Source organism: Asterias amurensis, chromosome 3 (genome assembly GCF_032118995.1).
Source record: "Asterias amurensis chromosome 3, ASM3211899v1".
Taxonomy (NCBI): Eukaryota; Metazoa; Echinodermata; class Asteroidea; order Forcipulatida; family Asteriidae; genus Asterias; species Asterias amurensis.
The window spans coordinates 27,817,939-27,835,796 of NC_092650.1; the positions used below are offsets into that span (position 1 = coordinate 27,817,939).

Consider the following 17,858-nt stretch of genomic DNA (forward strand, 5'->3'; position numbering starts at 1 on the left):
AACCCTTGTAAAAAAGTACCATGGTTTTACCATGGTAACCATGGTTTTATGATGGTTACCATGGTTAATCCATGGTAAAACCATGGTAGTGTTCTCATAGGTGGTACTCCAATGGTTATACCATGGTTTTACCATGGTTTTATCGTGGTTGTCATGGTAAATCGATGGTATCTATGGTACACCTATGGTTTAATGATGGTTACCATGGTTAATCCATGGTAAAACCATGGTGGTGTTCTCATAGGTGGTACTCCTATGGTTATACCATGGTTGTACCATGGTTTTATCATGGTTGTTATGGCAAATCGATGGTATCTATGGTACATCTATGGCAATAAAATGTTTTCATCATGGTAATGCCATGTATAACTATGTGATAAAACGTAAACGAGGAATAATGTTAAATTAACTGGCCTAAAGTTAGTGTTTAGACAGTGTACCCAAAATAAAACTCCATATTATTTTTACAAGTACAATCAATAAAAAGCAGCACACAGCGAAAGTCAAATTACATTGTTTCATCATTTATTACTCCTTAAACTCACAACCATTGATTTTCCCAAAAATAAGCATTCCTGAGGGAGTTACAAAATTAATTACATCTATTTAATCAAATACATTCAGTTCATAGAAATGTAACTTTTAAAGTACATGTACAGAATGACCATACAGTCGAGTGTGGACAGATTAATCATATAAAGCATTTAATTTATAAACAAGTTGATAGTTGAATTTAGTCACCTTCACATGTATTCGGGAGCTTAATAACATAATCAGTGTTTTCCACTTTTACCAGCATCGCCTTCCTAATTTGCACATCGCTATGCAGTGCAACATAGGCACCTCTAGAAATAGCATGAATAAAACCAACCTGGCATCCAAGCTCATCATCAAACTCATTTCTTAAGGTTTGTTCAATTTCCAACTCTTGAACTAACAACATAACATGTTGTAGACAATCACAGTCAATACCAGCTCCACATACATGGTTCTTAAATGAAATAAGACCCACAATCTCGGCTAACATCCCTCTGACATCTATAATAGAATTGTTACGCCTGAATTTACTTGAGTAACTTCTTGATGTAAGCAGTGCATTTTGCAATATGAATCTATCATAGCAATTCACATTAGCAGTAATTAAATGCTGCCCCAGCAAAGTTTCAATAGCATATCTAAAAGACTGGGTCACGTACAAAGTTTTAGGCAGTCCAAGGCATACCAAGGTTGTATCACCCCTCACAATTTTTAGAACATTTTTTATGAAACGTGGACCACCCAGAAGCCTTGAAACATAACATGCAGTTCGTTCAGATGAAATTAGTGGCGCATTTCTTTTTATATCTTGAAACCTACAAATGGATTGAAAAATTTGTTGAGGCACGTATCTTGTTCCTGAAAACATCGTTTTCAAGCAACCGTTAAAATCTTCAAACATAAAAGCAGATGTACCCCACAATGGTCCCCAGTTATTGACACTGTCGGACATGTGCAGCAATAAGTGAACATTAAATGTTGCTTGTGTTGCGCCATACAATGGTTCCATATAAAGAACAAATTTGTGGAGAAGAAAATCACACCATTGCAGAGTTTGTTTTGATATTTTGCATGTGTTTAAATGAAAAATTGCACATGCAAGCATCGACCAATGTGCCAAATATTTAGCAGGTAAAATATCCTTAAGTATCAATGGAGAATACAACAAAAATGACCGCCATTCATTGGCCTTCCAAAATTTCAATTCAGACAGGGATCTTGGCAATCTTGTTATTTCTTTGGTAGCTTGTATAAACTTTAGCCTTGCGCATATATCTGCGCTGCGTCTACCCAGATACCACTCGTTTGAACTATTTGATGGATTAAGCCACATGGCAACAATCCTTCTCACTGTTCCCAAACAAACTGCATGCATATAATCTGGAATAAAACTGGAGATTATGTTAAAGTAAGTCAGAAATGACAGAATGCTGACTCCTTTCACTCCATCAATACTTCTTCGAGATTCATCAGCAAGTATACTAGCACGCTTTGTCTCTTTTTCTTCACGCAGTGGAGGTTGAGGGTGCTTATAAAGATATTTCATACTGTTTGTTACATAATCACCTTTATGTTTACAAAAACCACAGCCGTAAAATCCATTGAACTGAATGAATTTCTGCAACATCGGTCTTGCAACTGTATCTACAGTGCAAACAAGACAAAATACTCGGGAAACTACCACATTGTTATTCAATTTCCACACAAATCCTGTAGATGATAAGCTGTTGCACTCATCAATGAATGGTTTTAAGAATATGTTCATATCAGGCTTTTTATCTCCAAACCAAAGAGCCGTCAGTAGAACATTCTCTCTGCGCAGTTTCATTGGCAGTTCATTAATTGAACACAGAACTGGCCAAATGCTAAACTTAGATGACTTAAAAATAGGCACACCATCAGTGTTCCACAACAAAGAAATATTTTTGTTGTCAGATAAGAGACCATCATCAACAAGCTTCCGATACATTGCACCATCTTGGATATCACATATATTATTTCCGTCTGTAGTGTGGACTCGATTCATTAACAATGAACCAAGCCCATCTGTTTCCATAACATGCTTTAGTTGGGAAAAAAGAGGCATAACCATGAAAAAATTTCCATTCTTCAAACTTGTATCTTTATCAAAAGCTTTGTTACAGTGCTGACAATGATCTGGACAACTATCATCTGAACCTAAATATACCTGACAAGAACAGTAAAAATGAAATTCTGTAACACCTTTATATCCTGTGAAGCTATTACCGAAAAGATACTTGGAGGTTGGCAAGCTGTTTGGACAGTGCATATTAATTAAATCTATAAGGTCTTGTAGCGCAACCCCTGAAATATGGTGTTTCACAGCATAGGTCAGTACAGCCAGAAGACTATCCATCCTGTTCAAGTCAGTCCCTTCAGAGGATATAGGCTGATCACCATTTTCCACATGCAGTGTGCGTCTATTCTGCAACATAATAAAAAATTATTATTGTTATTTAAGATTTACTAACCTAGTATTAAACAGCAGTACACATATATGTATATACATGGTCCCAACATGAACAACAGAGTTGATGTTCACGTTTCACTAGTGTGGGGGCATGCGCTACCCGGAAGTGGAGGAAGAACATTAATATTCTGTAATGTTGCGCATTACATAATTCCGGTGCACAGAGACCAGACTTAATGGCACATGCCTTGGTTTTATGCCCACAATGATTTCCCAAACCATTACAACTAATAATGAGATTAGTTTCCAACCTATAATTAGTATAAATAACAAAAGTTGAAGCCCATTTCAAACATCATAAATTTTTATTAATATTAGAAATTCACCTGTAAATGTTCCCTTACCTGCTCATGACCACCATCCACGTGTTCTTCGTGTACAGCAGGGTCAGCATATATATCGTTATCGCTATCAGAATCAGACACTGGAAAAGGTTCTTCCTCCTATTGAACAATAAAGTGACATGGCTGTCATCAATCACAAACTACTCCATGCAATAATATTAAAAGTATATGACCAACTTAGAATGGTGTATTTATTATAAATTGGGGCATTATTGATAAGAAAATATTTACCTGATCACTGCCTTCCATGTCTTGTTCCCTTGCTTCTGCAGTGCCAATGTTGCCATCATTACCAAAGTTGAGATCTTCAGAATCAGACAGTGGGAAGTATTCATCCTACAAATTTATAAAAAAAAAAATTTAATGGTTAATAAAATCCCTCAACTAGTTTTTCTGATTTCGAAATTTTACTCCTAAACTCTAAACTTTACAAATCTTAGTCTGGTTCTTACACTAGCCCAGGTTGGACTCCTCCATTGCATTCAACCTGACCGGGTCCAGGGTAAAGGTCCCATACCCTGCGGAAAAAACTACAATTTCTTAAAATATTTTTACTTCATGGAATATTTTTACTTCATGAAACTTTGTTCACTTTATTCATTGTGTGTCTAGCTAGGAACTCTTTAGAATGGCGGATGCAGAGTTTCGAACGGATGCGTGGTTGTAGTGTGTACGATTTTTTTTAGAAATGTCATCTATTCTATGGATATACTTCTAGAAACTATAAGCCTTATAGTTATAGTTTCTAGAAGTACTGCTGTGAGTGTGAATAGGCCTATTTGTTTTTGGGGTCCCCCCCCCAAAAAAAAAAAAAAAAAAAAAAAAAAACAAAAAAAAAACAATGAAAATCGAATTGAAATAAAATAATTTAATAAAAAATGCCCCATTTAAATTTTACAAGCTTCGAGTTCGAATGTTTGCAACAAAAAAACATAATTTATAAATACTAACCTCATCCAAATTTTGGTGGACTTCGTCATTGTTGAGCATGATGATAGCAAGGCCATGATCATGTGCTTCGCCTTCGTCAATGGAATGGTGGTCTGAAGAGCTCTTCTGCTGATTCAGCTCGCGCTCTGGCAATGGCATTGCTGGTGCTGGTGGTTGGTCCAGCACATCAATTTCCCCGTCACGATGATCCAAATTTTCGTCAGAAGATGTTTCATATTCGTCTTGAGATTGATCTAACTGTCTCCTAATAATAGTTGCTCGAGGAATTGTTAGATCTTCTTCTTCCAAAAATCGTTTATACGGAAGACGGCGGCGTTGTCCGTCACCATCCATCTTCGTTTCGGTAAGCTATCCGGGTTGCTTACCTGATCGGTGTTCAGACGGCGGGTATCCGTTTGGGTCTGATTCGTTCAGACAACACGTCCGTCAGACAACTCGACCGTTCCTACGATTCTACCATTCGGACAACTCGGCGGAAATACGTGTATTGTAAGTAAACAGAGGTCGACCATTCAACCGGCCGTCGATTTGTCTTGGCTATCCGTCGAGCTGTCCCAAAGTCGAGTTTTCTGAACTCCCCAGTTTTCCGCACGGTCGAGCTGTCTCAAATCATCTAAGACTTCCAGTTGACCGAACGGTCGAGTTGTGCGACGGACGAGTTGTCTGACATTCTACCGATCGACCCCTCTTGTGTTTGCACACCTAGGGCTTGGTAAGTCATGGAAACAAGGTTGTACATACATGTACAACACGCATGCAAGGAGTGATGCACGCCAGCTATTATTTATTTGTTTGTAGAATATTACAAAATACCGTAAACAACATCAGCAATGATTGTAACGTATTCAGTCATCTACATATACATTTTTTAGAGAACATTCGATAATTTTAGGCAAAAAAGTGTAGTTTTTGGCACGATCACGTGATACGTTTTTATCCAATAAGAGTCGGGGTATGATGACGTTGCACGATCATGCGCACATCTATCCGTTTTTTGCCACGTCATCGGCAGTTTGAATGAACGTCGACGTCAGCAGCAGAGCAGCAGGAGACGACCTCTACACTCTATAGCTCGCGACCGGAGTTTTTATTGTCATTCAAATAAATTGAACTTTGATCCTTTTTTATCTGGTATTCAATATTATAATGAAGAAGTATGCACTTTTTGAGTTTACGGACGACGCCAGTGTTGAGGTGGGTGAAGTCAGCTGGATAACAAATGTTGAGCAAAAAGATCTTCCTTGTGTGATAACTGAAAAGGAAATGGTGACGGTTTTGTGGCCGATCTCGGGCCACGGCGGAACGGCGAAGCACGATTCCTACAAGGCAATTGTTCTTGCTATAAATGGTGAGTAAAATATTAGTTTAAAAAAAACATAGTTTAGACCTCGGCCTAGGATATTTTGTTAAAAAAAAAAAAAAAATCATGCCGGATGGTGCCAGTTTGCTGTCAATTGGTTATTGAAAATAGTGATCTATATTTTATAAATGTCAACTTTAATTTTAAAATCCTCACTTGATATTGTTTGATTTTGAACGGTTGTTTTTTTCCTCCAATTCTAATTTCAGATTCCAAACTCAAGTTGATTGAGAAGAGGAACAAGCTGGTCAAGGGGGAATCCATAGAAACCGATTTTGAAAGGGGTAGGGGAAAGCGAAGGAAGTACCCCTCAACTAGGACAAGGGTGCCATCATCAAGCAGTTCCGAGTCCGATTCGGAAGAAGAAGAAGAAACAGCACAGAAGGTTTGTTAAAAAATAAAACATAGGCTATATGCTCATAAATGTTTGTGCTCTACTAACAACAAATCCAGTAGTATTATAGTAAGGTTATTTTGCATGACTCCATGACCATGAGCGAAACACTTGTACATTTTAATATGATTTTATTTCCATATTACAAAAATTTAAACAAAACCCCAAATCCTCAATTTGCAGCACCACCAACCGCACAATCTGCAGAATTAGGCGAGTTAAAAAAAATGCACATAAAAAAATGTTGTTGATGTCTGCACTGCAAGTTTAAGTACTATATAGTTGCAACAAATTAGCAACATTTGCAAACTAAGGACTGTGTAGCGGTAGTGTAAGGACTAAGGTTGCGAGTTGTTTTTTTCTTGAAAATATACAAATGTAATACAATGATGAAAAATTGTTTATTCATATTATAAGGGCCATCCTGGCCATGGCTTTTCTCGGTGTGTGTTACTCTATGAATTGAATGGTAGGGTGGTCTCTCAAAACAAACTTCAAGTAAATGTATGTAAATTATATAATTGTTTTCTTCTTTAGGCCAAGAAAAAAAGGTCCTCAAATGACAGCGGCACAGTGCAGCAAGGCACAATGCTTGCACGGGAACTGCGACAACAGATGCAGTCAACTTCTTACAATATTGAGGTATGTTACAGGCATGTTTGCTTTATTTTTTGTCAGAATATTTGTTCTATTTTGTGTGAACCTTTTTGCTTGAGGATAAAATGGGGTGTGTACAGCATAGTGAACTCCTGTAGTGTAAAAACCAAGACTTACATCATGAATGGTATTATTTTCATGGCTGCAGGATCAGGAAGCTGCCGAGATATCTCCCGATGATGAGAAAGATTACAAAAGCATCATTGCGGGACTTCAACGAGAGTTGAAGAAGGAGCGTAGCGAAAAAGAGAGACTCCAGAACCAGTTAATGTTTTTTAAAGGTTTGCCTACCATTTCTTTGTGTTTTTGTAGGACCCATAGTTATCCTTTATTTTTATAGGGATAGCAAAAGTTGGTGTCAGTGTGGATTGCAGATTGCAATAATTAATAGATGATCAACGTCATGTGGGAAATGAAAACAAAGCGAGATCGGACCCCGCAAATTGAGGTCGTGCATCCCGTCTATGCCAGAAAGGGACTGCACACTTGAGTGACCTTTCATTAGTGAATTTTTGATTTACTTTTGTTCACAAAAGGTGCATCAATACGCAATCATTCATGTACCTGAGTGGAAACGACCGCAGTTCCTGTCTGCGATTAATCCATTTCTGTGGTCAGATCTCTTAATTATGGATCTTGTGGGATTGCGGTCTTACATGTTTATCTATATAGTTTCAAAATTCATGAATTTTTGTATAATATTTATCAATTTTACAGGTATTCCTGACTTTATACAGACATTCAAGACGTTCATGGCAGAAATGCAAAGAAAGAGGGCACCTAAGGTAAAAACATTTTCTTGAAATTTACAACAAGTTAGACAAAATACTTATGTTTATAAACTTGTTTGTATCCCCCCCCCCCCAGAAATTTCGTTTTCTACCTGGACATTGAACTCTTTTATATCCTTCCTATACAAATTATTTTTGCACAGAACAATCTCAACCTTCCTGCAGCAGCGGTTGGACCGGAAAGAGTTGTGATACATGAAGCTCCTTCACTGATGGATCTTGAGGATGAAGATGAAGTAAGCATTATTATACTATTATTTGTTTCAATTCATAAAGTGCTACACTGCAAAGATTTTTCTTTTACATCCTTGGTTTGGTCTTTTCAAGTAAGATTTTTCTTTTAAATAGAGTTGGTTCTCATCTTTGAATAATGTTATTTGAGGCCTTCAGCTGGATTGGAATTGTTTAAGATGATCATCACCCACAATAATTAAGCAGTGTTCATCATCAGAGTCAAGCATTTTTCTAAATATATGATCAGAGCATACTGATTGAAACGTTTAGCTGGTATTAAAACCAGATGTTCTTTGAAGGTTATTTTACCTACAAGTTGTTACAAGGTCATAAGTATTACAGAAGTGTTTTAAATATCTTAATTCAGCAGGTTAACTTGAGCTCCAATGTGAGAGTAAAGAGAAAGCTGCTAGCAAGATGCAACTCATCTGATCCCCGCAAGTTGACATCTGACTTGATGGTGCTTTTGTTCGGCCGAGAGATGCTTGCCTCCCACTCCCTGACGGGCAGCAAGAATACAAGGGGCGTTTCAAAGCCGGCCTTGAACACAAACAAGGTTGATGCAATATTAGGTACGCAACTACTAACTCATTATCTTCTTGAATCCCAATTTCCGATTTGATGATCCTTGGCAACAACTCTGATATATTTCCTATATTGCATGGTGCAAAATGTGTTTTTCTCATGCGTATTGCGCTTGTTAATCTTTGCGCAAAGAGTTTAGCTGCAGAATTTACTGTAAATACAAAAGTGGCGCGTTTGCATTTAATTCACTTAATGGAAGGAATGCTTCTCAAAAACAAGCAGATGGTTTTGATTCATTGATTTCCTGATTAAGTTACTGCAAAAGAATGTCAGTTTACAGCAAAATTACTTTATTATTTTTTCACAGCATATGTCACGAACAAGTTCAAGGATGCAAGTGCGGAGTCAATAAGGTTAGTGATGACCAATAAACTGAGCAATGAGGGGAAGCTACAAAAGAAGAAACTTGCCACTGCACCTGAGCAGCCAGATCCAGATCAGTAACACCTCACCAGTAGATCAGAGGCATCTCTTAAGTAGGATTTGAAACTTTGCACCGATAACATTCGGTAAAATTGTGTGTGCTTTCAGATGCCTGAATAAAGGGCTTCAGGCCTTACGTCTTTTTCAGATTTATTTTTTTTAGTGAGAAATTACCGCCTTCTCAAAAACTACTACTACTGATTACCAAAAATGTCCAGTGCCTTTAATATATATCAAAAAATATTAGTAATCGAGTTAATCAAATTTTCACTAACCTATGATTGCCGTATCAGTAAAAGGGAAAGTTCTTTGGAACATACACAGCATTCTTCTGTATGGCTTTATGCTAAAGTAAAGTGTTCCCATTATGAAACTATGCAAAACCTGTTGTGTTGTATTCAACATGAACAAAAAATACCTTTTTATCTAATATTTGTGTCACGGCAATTAAGAAAGTAAGGTCTTTTATTATTATTATTTTCACGACGATACTTTGTAACAAAACTATTTGTAAGCAATTTGTAACCTTCAGAATTCTGTGCCAAAATGAGAGTTTTTTTTAAATTGTTGATAATCTTTTTGTCTAACATTGTTTTAGTATCATATTTTCAGTTGATTTAATTGTTGCACTTTTCGACTACTGGAGATAGCCCGATCGATTGGTTTTACCATTATTTGTCATTTTCATACACTTGACTTTATCCCATTGGAAAGTGAGATGAAATTCCATGTTTCGCCGATGCTGGCTCAAACATTTTAAGAACGAAAACGGAATACATTGTTTACTTAACTTGGGAACTGCAACTAATAACCATGTTTAAAAGAGAGCTTTACTAATAGGATAGTTTGTGTCTTTTAAAAAGACTTGTGTTTGCTTGCCAAATCAACTATGGAATTCATTGACACTTACAATCTATATCAGTTATCAAACCGTGTTGTCAGTAAGTCATTACAATGAAGTAACATGTACAAAATTAAATGACAAGTAACTTGATGTACTAAATAAATGTTTGACTATAATCTTAACAAGTTTTAACATTCCATTTATTTTCAGTGTGTGGCTATAGGAAGTTGCATGCGGACAGATGTAAATACAGTTCTACCATGGTTTAATGTACCCATTTTATCACAGGTATCTTGTACCATGGTTGTGTCATGGTTGTACCATGGTACATCTTACCATGGTTTTATCATGGTATCTCGTACCATTCTTGTACCATGGTATCTTGTACCATGGTACAACCATGATACAAAGTACCATGGTATAACCATGGTAAGATGTACCATGGTACAACCATGGTACAAGGTACCATGGTATCACCATGGTTCAAGGTACCATGGTAAAACCATGGAACAAGGTACCATGGTAAAACCATGGTACAAGGTACAGCTACCATGGTATAACCATGGCACAATGTACCATGGTACAACCATGGTTTTACCATGGTAAACTGTACCATGGTAGAACCATGGTACAATATACCATGGTTATACCATGGTAAATTGTACCATGGTTTTACCATGGTACAGTTTACCATGGTAAAACCATGTTAAACCGTATCATGGTAAAACCATGATATAACTATGGTACAGTACCATGGTACTACCATGGTACTACCATGGTTGTGTCCAAATTACCATCGATTTGTACCATGGTATTACCATGGTAAAATTTACCATGGTTTTACCATGGTACTTTTTTGTAAGGGAATATATGAAATTTCCGTGTACAACTTATGCAACCAACTACGGAAACGGCAGGAAGCCGTCTCCAGAAAGCACCACAAAAATATCGTTTTTCGAGCTTTAAAATGGAGGTTGGTCCCTCTCAAGAAGGTGATGTTAAACTACAGTTGTTTGCCTTCTGCCGTATGGTTAGACCAAATAGCGAATCGGGATACCGGTGGTTGTTTGAGATCCCATTGAATGCACCTACACAGCACTATTCGGCGGTGGCAGAGAATGCTCCGTTTAATTCAATTAAATTCAATACAATTCAAGTGCACATTTCCAAATCTCCACATAACAACAGAATAAGTGCACTTACATGTTCACATGTTTAAAAATGTACCGGTTTAAGAGGTATATTCCCTCCTTTTAAACGTCATTTAAGCGTGCAAGTATACTATTGGAAAGTCCAATTCTTGAAGATTTATGTGATATTATTTTGGTTTTTATCCCACCGTAAGCTGGAATAGTTATGATCATGTGGAAAATTTCTCGAAAATGAGAAGTAACGTCAACACAAGTTTGGAACTCAAACCTGCTACGCGTTAGGGGCATACCAATCTTAAGAAGGGGGTAATGTTGCCGTGTGGTGTGATTTTCTTTTTTAGTACAGTGCATTTTTCCGCACGCTTCTGCAGTATAGTTTTGCAACAGAGCAAAAGTTGCAGTTTATTACAGATGTAAACAGTTTGTTATTATTTATTTTTCTACGTTTGATTTAATTGCAAAGTTTAAGAAGTGTTTTAACACCTTAATTGTGAATGGAATGGCCAAAGCTTTATGCTTTACGGACGAACGCACAGCTTCACACAGATCGGGCTAATCCGATTACCGGACTCCTGTACAGAGTTTTAGGTACGCGCATTAATGATTTACCTCGAATTAAAACAGCAAAGGAAACAGGGCTAACACATTCATTATTTTTTTTTTTTTTTTTTTTGGGGGGGGGGGGAATCAAACAAATAAACAAACAAACCAATTAACAAACAAACCAATTAACAAACAAACTAGTAAACAAACAAACAAGCAATAGCAAGATAGAGTGGCATTATAATTGATTTCATTGATTTACTGTTTAATTCAAACGTTCACCTTCACTGAGTACATGTTTACGTGTGTATTCTGAGTTATCGAATAACATCCTAATGGGATTTATATAAATGCATTTAAAATAACGTTTCAGGTTTATGTCAGAAAAATACCTGGCAAGTCTGCCATGCACAAGTTCAAAACAACAACAATGGCGTAATTGATATAATGTGTTCAATGTCAAATTCTAACTGGATTGATTGTCTGAATGGTTGTTCTAATAGAAACTCTATACCATGTGATTGTAGTAATATTAAGTTAAACACACGATAGGCCGACGTGTATAATACGAATAAAAAATAAATAATAACGGTGTGATGGCATAATCATTTTTTTTAGATGAGCATTCATTCCAATCATCTTGTTTTCCAAAATACATTTCTTAAAAATTATGTGTGAAATGTCAGCAAAATTTGTAAAAAAAACCTTTACTAACAATAATATTATCGTAACAACTTAAATTATCTTAAACTTATTTGCTATGCAGTTTTAAAAATCAAACTCCATGTTATTTGCATTGTACATAATACTTGCATATACTTGTACCTAAGCCCCTTTCACACGAGCGCTGCAAACGCGGGTCCCTGGTTAAGGGCGCCAGCCGTCTGTCACCTTTACCGCGTGCGATTTTTTAGCGAGCATTCACACGACACGCACACACACATGTAAACATACGTCCCTCGTTTGGGTAGGCCTACTGCATGGACAAAAGTCTACAAGCAAGAGGTTTGAGTTAAAACAAAAACCTTACAGTTAAACGGAATAAAATTAATCAATTTCATTGAAATCAATTAAGTCACATAAAATGTAGAATATTTTAAAAGCATTTGCGATAACGTAACTCTCATCCCGTCGAAGCTAAAAAAAGAAAAACACAAAATTCCACGATTCAACTAGCTTTTTGGACGTTAAAAATGCTACTTTGTTGAATGGGAATGCTTTTTAGATATGAAATTATTGATGAGACATACCAAATAATGAATTAAAACATCGAAAAGCTTAGCCAAATGACGTATTCTGCTTGCGATTGAACGATGTTTTTGCTTCAAGGTTTGAGCTTGTCTTGAAATGCAGCGATCCAGCAACGTCGAGTCATGTTCGAGTCGAAGAAAAACACAAAATTCCACGATTCCAATAGATTTTTTTGATGTAATAACGCTACATTGTTGAATGAAAATGTTTTTTAGATATGGAATTATTGATGAGACATAACAAATAGTGAATTAAAACATCGAAAAGCTTTGCCAAATGACGTATTCTGCTTCCGATTGAACGATGTTTTTGCTTCAAGGGGCTGGTCTAGCATCCGGCCACAAAACCCACCAGCCAAACGGATCGTAGTCCAGCGTTGAGCAGATATACATGTACATGTATGTACATGTACATGTATGTATGATATGCATGATATTTTGAGGTTCCGATAAATTTGACCATTAAAGTGTTAACATGTAAAAATAATTGCCGCAGATGGGTAGGTGACCATTACCTTTCGATCCAACTAGACATTACACGTATATGGTTATACAAAGATAAATAAACACAGTAAATACAAACAAATAAAATAATGTCCGCTCCCTCGATTGTGGAGCGTACGTGTATGGTGCCCGCTCTCTCGGAAGGGGAGCGACTGTGTTTAGCCTATTGTACGTGTATGGTGCCCGCTCTCTCGGAAGGGGAGCGACTGTGTGTAGCCTACGTGTATATGGTGCCCGCTCTCTCGGAAGGGGAGCGACTGTGTGTAGCCTATTGTACGTGTATGGTGCCCGCTCTCTCGGAAGGGGAGCGACTGTGTGTAGCCTATTGTACGTGTATGGTGCCCGCTCTCTCGGAAGGGGAGCGACTGTGTGTAGCCTATTGTACGTGTATGGTGCCCGCTCTCTCGGAAGGGGAGCGACTGTGTGTAGCCTATTGTACGTGTATGGTGCCCGCTCTCTCGGAAGGGGAGCGACTGTGTGTAGCCTATTGTACGTGTATGGTGCCCGCTCTCTCTGAAGGGGAGCGACTGTGTGTAGCCTACGTGTATGGTGCCCGCTCTCTCGGAAGGGGAGCGACTGTGTGTAGCCTATTGTACGTGTATGGTGCCCGCTCTCTCGGAAGGGGAGCGACTGTGTGTAGCCTATTGTACGTGTATGGTGCCCGCTCTCTCGGAAGGGGAGCGACTGTGTGTAGCCTATTGTACGTGTATGGTGCCCGCTCTCTCGGAAGGGGAGCGACTGTGTGTAGCCTATTGTACGTGTATGGTGCCCGCTCTCTCGGAAGGGGAGCGACTGTGTGTAGCCTATTGTACGTGTATGGTGCCCGCTCTCTCGGAAGGGGAGCGACTGTGTGTAGCCTACGTGTATGGTGCCCGCTCTCTCGGAAGGGCAGCGACTGTGTGTAGCCTACGTGTATATATGGTGCCCGCTCTCTCGGAAGGGGAGCGACTGTGTGTAGCCTATTGTACCTGTATGGTGCCCGCTCTCTCGGAAGGGGAGCGACTGTGTGTAGCCTATTGTACGTGTATGGTGCCCGCTCTCTCGGAAGGGGAGCGACTGTGTGTAGCCTATTGTACGTGTATGGTGCCCGCTCTCTCGGAAGGGGAGCGACTGTGTGTAGCCTATTGTACGTGTATGGTGCCCGCTCTCTCGGAAGGGGAGCGACTGTGTGTAGCCTATTGTACGTGTATGGTGCCCGCTCTCTCGGAAGGGGAGCGACTGTGTGTAGCCTATTGTACGTGTATGGTGCCCGCTCTCTCGGAAGGGGAGCGACTGTGTGTAGCCTCTTGTACGTGTATGGTGCCCGCTCTCTCGGAAGGGGGGCGACTGTACGTGTGTTATGTACGTATGTGGTGTCCGCTCCCCTGATAGGGGAGCGGCTGTGTGTAATGTAGGTGTGTGATGCCCGCCTCTCGAAAGGGGGGAGGGCGGTTGTGTGTATGTACGTGTTTGGTGCCGCTCCATACAATTCACATTGCCCCTCCATACCCATACATTGGGTTTCCATACTGCCTTGAACTCATCTTCACACTTCTTCTTCAGAGATCGAATCTTTCTGAGGCTTGGAACTACCCCTGGAATTCTCCTTTGAAACCAGTCTATTACCTCGGATACGTTCTTTGTGTCCTCGACGAATAACATCTCCTCTGTCTGAATCTGGAAACGTGACTGAATTTCCTGTCTGTGAAAAAAATGAATAAAGGTCTATTTCGTTATTTGGATCTGTCTTGTTGGCACCGGGGAAATGGTTAAAATGCACAATGTTTAGAATCTACGTCGGACTACCGGTTGGCCTACACAAACCTCATAAACACAAAGGTTTAACTTTAGCTCTAGTGATTTTTATTTATTATTATTAATATTATTAGTATTTTGGTTATGAATTCAGTACGGTCAATGTAACTTATCCTTAAACACCATGCGTAGCGCACGACCGTCTTTCAATAATATGTTGAAATGTTTTGCCGCGTTGCCGTGTTATTTTTACCTCACGATTTCATCAAAGAATGAATCTGCATCCTCAGTCCCAGATTTTGTCGTCTTCAGAACCGTGATGAAATCGTCCTTGACGAGGTGGCCATCCCATTCTTCATTACTTTTTCCATAAGAAGCATCCCTGTCAGATGGAAATAACAACAGTTAGTGGTTTCGTTGTATCGATCAGACAGAACAGTTTTGCAAACAACTACTACATACTAATTTTTGTCTTTTACCCATCGAACACCGATGTGTGTAAGTCATGTTGAACTAATGGGCAATCTCGGTAGTCGAGTTGGTAAGACACTGCTCTATTGCAAGGGTTGTGGGTTTTTCATCCCAAATGCAAATTAATCATCTATTAATATAACAATTAGTAGGCCTGCTTATGATCGGCAGTGATTGGTTATTGATCGACGATTGACCGTAACATTTTACGCATGGTTGGGACTTTTCTATCAGAGTGTCTTTGGAATATTTTTTTAACACTAATTTCAGTAGATGTAAATTAATTACTTCTTAATTTGTTAAATGTCCAGCTTGCTTCCACCGTATTTTATTCATTGATGGTCGACACCTTAAATAAACTATGGACGCCGAACATGATAGCCTCGATCTAAACTGATGTGTCCGTGTGTGGGGTCTTTTTACAAATTCAGGTTGTAAATTCAACGTCTCAACCAGCTACACGGATCCACCCCACTCCACCCCACTCCACCCTAGGCCTAAATTTATGGTAAAAAAACGCACTGAGAATGGAAGTTTATGTTATTAAAATAAGTTGTAGAACTGGTATGATTTATGTGTGAATCTTGTATGTACTTACCACGCCAATGCAGTCAGCAGATCGTTTTTTTTTCCACCAGCATGGACCTCCTTGGTGAGCTGGATAAGTCTCTGTTTATGCTCACACATCCTTTTTTAACTCTCAGTTTGCACTGGGCCCTTGAGTGGGGTCACCAGCAGCAATAATTTTTGAAACAATATTCGTGGTTGTTTCCAAATTTTGTTTGTGGGCATTTGGTGGATGTTGCCGATGTCGCTCATTGGGCTGGCCAATCAATGCTGCCAGGCAGGTGTTTGTGATAAAATCCCTCAATTCATATAACTTATTGACATTGAAGTCGTCAAGGTCGGGAATGTACTTTGTCAGTTGCTCTTCGCTATCCCTTAAATAACCCCCTCCGATTAGAAGGGTGGTAAAGCAAAGAAGACTGATGTGGGTACGATTATTATTCCTGCCAGAACATATAATTTCGTCCCGTACCACAATACCATTTTCATTGAAACATTTGTCAAATGGAACTCATCCTCTGATTTCTTTTCGCTTGAACAAACCAAGAAACTTTAAGCACTGTTCAGCCTCGAGAAAGCATTTCCCGTTCTGAATTACATATGGGATAAAACACCCTAGCCAGCCAAACTGGCCTGGATTTGCCATTATTTACAGATATAGTTTAGTCATCGGATTGTTCGACTACGCTATATACACACAAAATGTAAAATAAACTTGACACGTTGAGCAAGGACCATTGCACCATTGAGCACCCGAAAGTTCTGTGGTGGAATAACGACCTTGAGCCAGCTCCCCGCAACACAGCCTAATAACAGACCGTGACCACTAGCAGCGGTGAAGGTGTTTATGGTGCAGTGATTACGTAAGCAATTTCGGTGACCAGCCACCCGACCACTGCGGCCTCCTTGGGTCAGTGGTGTTGTAAGTATAACTTTCGACTCCTGACCGCAGGCTAGATTATCAGTGAAGATAATCAGTTTAAGTGCTGCAAGCGTTCATAATTGACTTGGCTCGAACCTCAGAAAGTGAGGTTCGAGAACGTGACATTAGACTGGGCTCGTTTCCCTAATGTTCACAAATCACCCTCATGAAACAAAAACAATCACAAATGAATGAATGGTTGACCAGTTTTGTTTTTACACACAGGACGGGAGCGATCGGCCGGAAATGGGCCTGCTTGATCATCACGTAATGAGTTTGCCGTAATCGTACTCGGGCGGTAAACGCAGGTTCCCAGTTGGGATAATAATCTCGGATCGGCCAAGAGATACGCGTGAAAATGCCGCTTTTTTTTTATCTGTACATCACATTTGCCACATCTCAGCAGCCAATCACGCGAAGTTTGCTTCGTGCATACTACGTGTGTATGGTCCGTCTCGTACGCTGTGTTGTTGTGATGTGCGAGGCATGGTAGTCGACGTCAGCGTACAAAATTGTGTGCGTGATTGGCTGAGGTTGTGAACTGTGGCGATTTCCGTGTACAAAAAAAAAAAATCGCACAAAAGTCGAGGGGTCGAGGGGTCGTGGGGGTCGAGGGGGTTTTAGAACAACCCGGAGTAACTCAACAGCTTAAAGTGTTTACTTTAATTGTTTCTGGGTTATTGGAAACAATGGTTTTAAAACAAACATTTCGTCAATCCCTTGCATGGTGTGAAAAATAAGAAGTATTTTAAATACTAAAATTGAAAATAGTGAACTATGCAAGTACATGCCATGTGTAAAAGAGAGTTTTGGCCCGAGAAAGAGCCGGTGGCGATGTGGTCTAGACCGACTTTTCGAACAGTATACTCTGCTCGTCTTCATCGGTTTAACTAAACCGAACTAATCGATCATTCGTACATACGTGATGATACACACCGCAGCGCAGCTACGAAGCTAACAACCGCCGTACACTGGCTACAGAGACCCCGCGAAAAATTTGTCTTCTGACTTCAGGCAGAATTTCCCTCCAGCGTAGAAATGTTGGACCTGCAAACATCGCTGGTGTATACGTTTCAATGCAAATAACAAGTTTATCAGAAGAAAA

General features: G+C 39.3%; 3 protein-coding genes across 4 annotated transcripts; 1 reads left to right on the forward strand and 2 right to left on the reverse strand.

Annotated features, from left to right (window-relative positions):
* Positions 1-522: 522 nt before the first annotated feature.
* LOC139935000 (uncharacterized) lies at positions 523-4,959 on the reverse strand. 2 transcript variants are annotated; one of them, XM_071929441.1, is made up of 4 exons: positions 4,324-4,958; positions 3,604-3,708; positions 3,373-3,471; positions 523-2,983 (listed from the first exon to the last, which is right to left on the reverse strand). In XM_071929441.1, exons 1-4 carry the CDS (start codon positions 4,654-4,656, stop codon positions 734-736), a joined length of 2,787 nt encoding a protein of 928 aa, XP_071785542.1. In that variant the 5' UTR covers positions 4,657-4,958; the 3' UTR covers positions 523-733. The 2 variants fall into 2 exon arrangements, with proteins under 2 accessions (XP_071785542.1, XP_071785543.1); XM_071929442.1 differs by having other exon boundaries at positions 2,804-2,978; positions 4,324-4,959.
* A 495-nt stretch (positions 4,960-5,454) lies between these two features.
* LOC139935076 (uncharacterized) lies at positions 5,455-9,768 on the forward strand. The gene is made up of 8 exons (XM_071929533.1): positions 5,455-5,671; positions 5,893-6,068; positions 6,615-6,719; positions 6,883-7,015; positions 7,452-7,519; positions 7,669-7,761; positions 8,127-8,331; positions 8,652-9,768. Exons 1-8 carry the CDS (start codon positions 5,470-5,472, stop codon positions 8,786-8,788), a joined length of 1,119 nt encoding a protein of 372 aa, XP_071785634.1. The 5' UTR covers positions 5,455-5,469; the 3' UTR covers positions 8,789-9,768.
* Positions 9,769-13,017: 3,249 nt separating this feature from the next.
* LOC139934806 (uncharacterized) lies at positions 13,018-16,874 on the reverse strand. Its single transcript, XM_071929209.1, has 4 exons — positions 15,863-16,874; positions 15,047-15,175; positions 14,298-14,740; positions 13,018-13,082 (listed from the first exon to the last, which is right to left on the reverse strand). The coding sequence occupies exons 1-4, from the start codon at positions 15,949-15,951 to the stop codon at positions 13,018-13,020; spliced, it is 726 nt and encodes a 241-aa protein (XP_071785310.1). The 5' UTR covers positions 15,952-16,874.
* Between the last annotated feature and the right edge of the window lie 984 nt (positions 16,875-17,858).

Coding starts and splice junctions, on each gene's coding strand:
- LOC139935000 (XM_071929441.1), bottom strand. CDS start 4,656: ATGGATGGTGACGGACAACGCCGCCGTCTTCCGTATAAACGATTTTTG. Junction 3,472..3,603: donor ACATGGAAGGCAGTGATCAG/GTAAATATTTTC, acceptor ATTGTTCAATAG/GAGGAAGAACCTTTTCCAGT. Junction 2,984..3,372: donor TGGATGGTGGTCATGAGCAG/GTAAGGGAACAT, acceptor ATTATGTTGCAG/AATAGACGCACACTGCATGT.
- LOC139935076 (XM_071929533.1), top strand. CDS start 5,470: ATGAAGAAGTATGCACTTTTTGAGTTTACGGACGACGCCAGTGTTGAG. Junction 7,520..7,668: donor AAAGAAAGAGGGCACCTAAG/GTAAAAACATTT, acceptor ATTTTTGCACAG/AACAATCTCAACCTTCCTGC. Junction 8,332..8,651: donor CAAGGTTGATGCAATATTAG/GTACGCAACTAC, acceptor ATTTTTTCACAG/CATATGTCACGAACAAGTTC.
- LOC139934806 (XM_071929209.1), bottom strand. CDS start 15,951: ATGTGTGAGCATAAACAGAGACTTATCCAGCTCACCAAGGAGGTCCAT. Junction 15,176..15,862: donor CTGCTGACTGCATTGGCGTG/GTAAGTACATAC, acceptor TCCATCTGACAG/GGATGCTTCTTATGGAAAAA. Junction 14,741..15,046: donor TTCTTTGATGAAATCGTGAG/GTAAAAATAACA, acceptor TTTTTTTCACAG/ACAGGAAATTCAGTCACGTT.